Raw genomic sequence first — 7218 nt, forward strand, 5'->3', positions numbered from 1 at the left:
TCCCTAGGACGCGCTGATTTGCACAGCTGTGTGCTGCAAGCACCCTGGCAAGGTGGCACAGGCTTTGGAGACGACGGTCTTGTGGCCCCGTGCTTCACGCTCTCTGCTTTGGTGTGAATCTCATCTTTTATCATGAACCTAAACTTGCCACCCTGGTGTCTATGACAGCTTTTAAAACTGTCTCCAGCCAGGAAGTGAGCGCGGGACGTCCCTAGAGAGGTATGAAGGGCTCAGTTACTGGACCGTCTTTTCTGCCTCCAGTTTTCGAAGCTTCACGTAGCTGTCTTCGCGTGCGAAATTCAACCCAGGTCGTGTCACGTGCTCTTACATCTAGAAGCCGATGAGATCACTACTCGAGGAATCTGTGCCACTTTCCCTTCAGAGATGAATGAAAACAGAGGTGGGGCCTTGTAAAGTAGAGCTGTGGAGATTTAGGTAGACTGCAGAGACGTTGGCTAAGCTGCTGGTTGGAGGTTTCATCAATTTTCTAGTCATGATCAAACATATTTCAGAAAATGCTTGACTTCCTGTATAAATGAAAAACAGAATTTTCCTTTTTCTAAAAAAACATTTATTTAATTCCAGTTGTTATTATTTTAATTTGACCAGAAAGAGAGAAAGGGAAAGCAAAAGTAAGTTGCCAAAGCCAGGACTCAAACCACAGTCATCCATGTGGGAATCTAGTTCCTTTAACCACCACGCCACCTGCTGGCCCCAAAACACCAGAATTTTCAAATGAAGACTAGTAGAAATGGACTCAGTCCAAATAATATCAAGTAGAAATATTAGGTCGTCGGAAAAATATGTCATGTCGTTGGAAAAATGTCATGACTTTTCCAACGACCCAATGGTATCCATGTTTTATGACACACTCTAAATTCTAGCTAACCTGAATTTCACAGATTCCCCTCTACAGGTTTATGGGAAAGTCTTTTTTTTAACTTACTTTTTAAAGTTCTTCTTTTTTTTTTTTATTGCCAGAGGGCACATGCATTTATCAGAGAAAGAAAGAGACAGAGAGTGAGCCTGTAGACTCCAATGGGACATGGTTGTGCCGAAGTCCCCTTCCCTCGATCTTTTTTTTTTTTTAAAGAATTATTTTATTTTAACTTTTTAAAAATTTATTATTATTATCATTATTATTTTTCAGTTTGATCAGAGAGAGAGAGAGAGGAAGTGAGAAAGCAAGCCACCAGGTCCGAGGCTCGAACCGTGGTCGCCCATGTGGGAGTCCAGTGCCTTTAACCACCACGCCACTTGCCGGCCCCCCCTTCCCTCTATCTTTTCCTCCTGTCAGGATTTTGAGCATGCAGACACACAAGCCACTGGGAGGGACTACAACCATGTGGGTTAAGTTCCTTAGGCCCTGCACTTAACTACTATGCTAAGGAACTGGACCTATGTGTTCTTATTTTAAGACATTGTTCTCTGAATCCTAACATCTGATTTCCCTTTCTCCATAGTAATAGAATCCTGATTTTATGGTGATAAAGTTTATTTAATTATTTCTCCTATGAGAGCGAGTGAGCGAGAGAGACAGCACTTCCAACAGGGTTTTGACATGGCTGGATCCGTCCAGCCCCAGGTTGCCAGCCAGCATGCCTGTGCCTGGTATGTTCAGGGAGGTCCCTGGATATGAACCCAGAACCTTCCCATGTGAGTCAGCCTCGCAGAGCATTGAGCTTTACCACTGTGTCACTGTCCAGCACCCAGAATCCTGATTTTTGGTTAGGCTTGTGGCTGCCTGGAATAGACTTAATCTCCCAACTTCACTTCCTAGGTGCGACCTACCACGAGCTAAGTTCTGTCTTGTGAGTTGTAAGAGGAAGGATTATGAGGCAACTCCCCAGAACCGTCCTTGAAACACTCCTGCACACTTCCTTCTTTCTTTGTCCCTCTTTAACTCATCTTTTTACTTTTGGAGAGGTTTTTGCTATAGGGTGAGTGCACTCACCAGAAAGACAGAGACAGAGAGACAGAAAGCGAGAAATCACCCCCGGGGGGGGTTGACCACGCCGCAATCCCTTCTCCATTCTCCTCTCAGGATCTTGGGCACGCACATACACGTGCCTGGCATGAGTTTAAGCCACCGGTCCGGACTTGAACAGCAGTCAACTACATGGGAGTCCAGTGACGTAGCCATTACGCCATCTGCTCGTCCCTCTTTAACCCATCTTCTTGCTTGGAGAGTGGATGTAAAAATGAGTGCTAGCCACCACCTTGAGGAGGATGATTTAGGGAAGGAGTCCAGGTTTCTGTGCACTTTGTGAAACAGTCCTCACACCAGCTCTGGGCTACGTACTCTCAGACATTTATACAAGAGAGAAGAAAATCCCCATCTTGTATAAGCCAATATTATTTTTGGTTTCTGTTACACACAGTTGAATCATTCCTTATATATTAGGTTGCTGGAGAAGTTGATGCAATTTTACACAGAAAAACATAGGAAAAATACATCATGACTTTTCGGACAACCCAATAGTCCCTACTTGACTGAAACCAAGAACTTTCCCCTGAATACCGGGAAGAAGTTTCTGGGTGGGGAAATCATTCCAATTTAGCCTTCGTAGGTGAAAAACGCCGTGAACTGCCTTTCTTGAGACATTTCACAGTAAGACTGACAAGAGAGAAAACAACCTCCAAAAGAGCCATAACGCAGTGCCCTGCCCTCAACAGAGGGCCAGTTCCTGCTCTGTTCGGTCTGGTGGAAAGCACACCAGAGAGGGCAGGCAGGGGGAGGCCCGTGCTCTGGTTTGACTCGGAGGCTGCTGTGGCCTCAGGTTGGGTTTTCCCCTGTGAACCAGGAGGATGTTAAGCGAGGCCCCTGAAGGCTTTCACCCAGCACTGAAATTCCAGTCCATTTGCCAACTCCCAATGGCGCCCGTGTTCCTGTTGGATGAATGAAATAACCCCTGTAAAGCGCCACTCGCGGTGCGTGGCCAGGTGCCCACAGACGTCGGCTCTCGGGAGCCACGTCTCTCACTGCCACGGCTTCCACAGCAGCTCTCGCAGAGCAGACGCTCCGTGTGCGCTCGCTGGCGTCCTCTGAGAATGACTGGGTCTTCTCTTGGTCCCCTGCGCGTCCTGCAGGAGGACCGTCTCTCTCTCCCTTAACTAGTTTCAGCAAGAAAAACTTGAGATACGGAGGCTCCTTAGGTGACACGAATCCACAGGAGAAGAATCGGCAGATGGAGGAGGAAATAACACTATTTATTTACAATTCTTTCACTTTATCCACAATTTCCCATACAAACATAAAAACTAAAAAAATAAAACCACCACTTGGGAACACAAGTGTCTTTCTTTAGTTAGTCCGGCGGAGGGAGGGTCACAGCCCCCCCACTCTGTGACGGAGATTACTGAGGCACACCGAAGGGAGAGGAGAGGGTTGGGAAGAATGCCTGAGAAACAGCTCCGGGTGAGACGCCTAACTCATGGCTGGGTGTGGTGCGCTGGGCCTCACTGTCAAGGAGACTCAAGGGTGTCACCCACTGGGGACTCTGCTTGGCTTCCCATGAGGATGACAGCTGCTGGCCCTGTCCTCCAGCTCTCCACTACCAAACCCCGACAGTTGAATGTGGGCCGCACGGCACATGAGCTGCGTGGGGTGGGATGGTGACAGGAGGGACACCGAACGCTGAGAAGAGCCCCAAACCGGGGACCTTTCCTTGGCACTGACTAGTCAGTCACGGCTTGTCCTGAATACAACGCTGACTTAGGAATGGGCAAACAAAAGCCCTCTCCAGATTCAGGGGGACGGCAGGGGCTAAAAACATGTAGAAAGTGCTTCTACCTCTGCAGTCCCTTCTTGGGGAGGCTGCTAAGGGTGACGGGTCGGGGGTTCCCCCTGCCGAAGATGGGGAGGAGTGGGGCAGACGCTCCAGAAAGGCCTGGGAGGAGTGGAGGGAGGGGAGGGGACCGTGGAGACACTGATGCGGGGAAGCCTGCCGTTGCATCTCAAGGCAGCTGCGCCTGCCTGGCCACGCTCACCTGAGCAGACTCCTGCTCCACCTCCCTCATGGTGGGGTACCCAGGAACCAACTGGAGGCGCTGCAGCCACCCGCCTGGAGCTGCGTCTGTGCTAGTGACCTCGATTGCTTCCACAGCTGACGCACACTGTGAATACGAAACCCTACCTGCTACAAAGAGGACGTGTATCTGTACACCTCTACCGCACAGAGCACAATCTACACCTAGTATCTTGGAGTGGGTCATTGTGGAAAAGGGGTTCGGAGAGGCAAAAAGCCCTCGCTCCCTCCCCTACCCTGATCCTTCTCAAGGGACGCTTGTACACTTGGTCACGGGACCCTTGCCCTTCCCCGCGGGTTCTGATGGGACTAGTCGGGATGCAGAGATTCAGACACGTGGCTGAATGCTGATGGGCACGTAGACAGACACACACACACTCACACATGCACGCACACGCTCGCACGCGCCTGGTGAGAAAAGGGAAACCAGATCCCTAGCCCTTGGGTGTTGGCCTCCTCCATCTGAGGACAGCTCCTCTAACGCAGCCCCTCCCTGGCTCAGACAAGGGCAGAAGGGGAGGGGCTAGGACCGGGGAGAGCAGAGGGACCAGGGGTCTTGAGAACATAAGGCGTTTCTGACCTGTGATCAAATCAAACTATGTCACAAAAGCAGCGGCCTTAGTTGGGGCCAGGGGGCAAGAGGCAGCCCATGTAGGGACAGTGTGAGCTGAGACCCTGAGCCTTCCCCTTTTGTCCAGTTTCTTCTCAAGGGGCAGACAACCCTGTACCTCCGGTTTTGTCCTCTCCCAGAGCTGGGCCCATCCACGTGGCCTGGAATACTGACAGTGGTCCCAGAGACACATCCAGAGACATGGAGTGGTGGATGCCGAAGAGTTAAGACCTGGATGGCGGGTGTGAGCTTTGTACAGCAGGAGTGGCTCCTGGCCAGGGTCCACGGCTCGCACAGTGGCCACGGTGAGCAGATTGCCATCAGAGATGGGGGCAGTCCGGGTCCCCGGGGGAGACAGCACCTATCGGCGGTAGTGGTTGGGGGCGTCGGCAAACATGTACTTGAGTCTGTAGGCCTCAGCGAGCAGCAGCCCGATCTCCTCGTTGCCCCAGTGTATCGTAGGCAGGTTCTGTAGCAGCATGAGGAGACCCTGGAAGGCAAGAAAGGGCTTTGGTATACTCCACACTGCAGACCACCGGGTCTGCCTTCCTGGGTCACACATCCCAAACGGTCCAGTCTCCCTCCTCCCACATGGCCTTAGTCCCTGGTTGACCTCGGGAGCGAAAAGCCTCTGCTGATTCCCTGATCCACGAACACCTGCGTTCCCCACCCCCAAAGAACTACTTTATTTAACTTTGTTTATTTATTTCAATTTGACCAGAGAAAGACAGAGCCAGAGCAAGAGCGAGAGCGAGCGAGAGAGAGAGAAAGTGAAAAAGCAAGCCGCCAGGTCCAGGACTCGAACTGCAGTCCCATGTGGGAGTCCAGAGCCCTTAAATACCATCCCACCTGTTGGCCCCACTTCTCTATAATATTTTTAAAGAGGCAGGTGGGGGCTGGCAGGTGGTGTGGTGTTTAAGGGTGCTGGACTCCCACATGGCTGCCTGCGGTTCGAGTCCTAGACCTGGTGGCTTGCTTTTTCACTTTCTCCATCCCCCTCTCTCTTTCACTCTTGGTCTCACTCTGTCTCTCTCTGGTCAAATTAAAATTAAAATTAAATAAATAAATAAAGTTAAATAAAATAATTCTTAAAAAATATTATAGAGAATGACAATAAAGTTTTTCTTTTTTTCCCCAGGGTTTCTGCCTTAGGGCACGTGCGCTCCCTGGAGAGTTAGAGAGAGAGACAGTGAGAAATCACCCCCCAGAAGGCATGGCCACGTCACAATCCCTTCTCCTCCATTCTCCTCCCAGGATCTTGGGCACACACGCACGCATGCCCAGCGTGAGTTTCAAGCCACCGGGTCTGGGACTCAAACCGCAGTCACCCATGTGGGAGTATAGTGATGTAACTACTAGGTCATCTGCTGGTCCTAGTTTTTCTTCTTTTTTTTTTTCTTTTGGAGTTTTTGATATAGGGCACATGTAGGTTTTGATATAGGGCTGGAGAGAGAGAGAAAGTGAGAAATCTCCCCCCACGGGGGGATGGCCACACCTTAGGATCCTCTCAGGATTGTGGGCACATATGTGCACACACGAACATGTTTTTCAGGCTGGGTCTGGGACTTGAGTCACTTGGTTGGCCAGTGGGCTCCAGCTGCCTTAACCACCACACCACTGGCTAGCCTGCAATAAAGACTTTTTAAAGGGACCAGCAGATGGCATAATGGTTATGTCACTGGACTCCCATGTAGTCAACTGTAGTTCGAGTCCTAGACTTGGAGGCTTAAACTCATGCCAGGCATGTGTGCGTGTGTTCCTAAGATCCTGAGAGGAGAATGGAGGAGAAGGGATTGCGACATGGCCATCCCGCCTGGGGGGTGATTTCTTGCTTCCTGTCTCTCTGGCGAGTGCACGCACTCTGTAGTGAAAATCTCTCTCAAAAAACCCTGCCTTTTTTTTTCCTTTATTTATTTACATTCATTCACTATACATCATCACAGCAAACAAAATGAGATTTCCCATCCAGAATACACTGTATATTGGCTCAATCAAGCACATCAACATACGTGTTATCGTCAACAATTTTCCATTTCCTGTTTCCTGTATATGTTGTTATTTTGCCGTTCTTGATTCCCTCTCTCTCACCATCTGCCGTGTCCCACCCTCTTCCCACACTGTCTCTGGTATCCACGGTTGCTTTCTATGCCTTTCCCCCATTTTATTTATTCACTAATGAACTTAATTAATCTAAATATTTCCAGTAGCAAGCGCAGCTGATATATACATGTCCCTGAACACAAGTCTGACCCTAGGCATAAACCTCAGTGAGTAGAATGAACATACGCCAAAGTAGCACCCAGCTGGGACTACACAGCTTACTGCAGTCCTCAAATATACTTTTTTTAATTTCCTGAAAAATGGTTTTCATGAGTTTTCTCCTGAAATTTTTAAAATTAATTTACATTCATCCTCTAATCATCGTCACAGCACACAAAAAATGGTTATCCATCCAGAATATACTGCATAGTGACTTAATCATGCATGTTATCAATAAATTTCCATTTCTAGTTTCATATATATATATATATATTTACCCCTATGTCTGACCCTCTGCCCTTTCCCACCCTCTTCTCACAC

General features: G+C 49.2%; 1 protein-coding gene across 1 annotated transcript in view; it reads right to left on the reverse strand.

The window, feature by feature from the left end:
* Window positions 1-3195: 3195 nt before the first annotated feature.
* The window catches only part of TBC1D22B (TBC1 domain family member 22B), a gene marked incomplete in the record, with an annotated part of 102702 nt that continues 98679 nt past the window's right edge, over window positions 3196-7218 (reverse strand). The window contains 1 exon segment of the mRNA XM_014587860.2: window positions 3196-5128. Coding sequence (XP_014443346.1) covers window positions 5000-5128 — 129 coding nt within the window.

Source organism: Tupaia chinensis, unplaced genomic scaffold (genome assembly GCF_000334495.1).
Source record: "Tupaia chinensis unplaced genomic scaffold, TupChi_1.0 Scaffold000238_1, whole genome shotgun sequence".
Classification (NCBI taxonomy): Eukaryota; Metazoa; Chordata; class Mammalia; order Scandentia; family Tupaiidae; genus Tupaia; species Tupaia belangeri.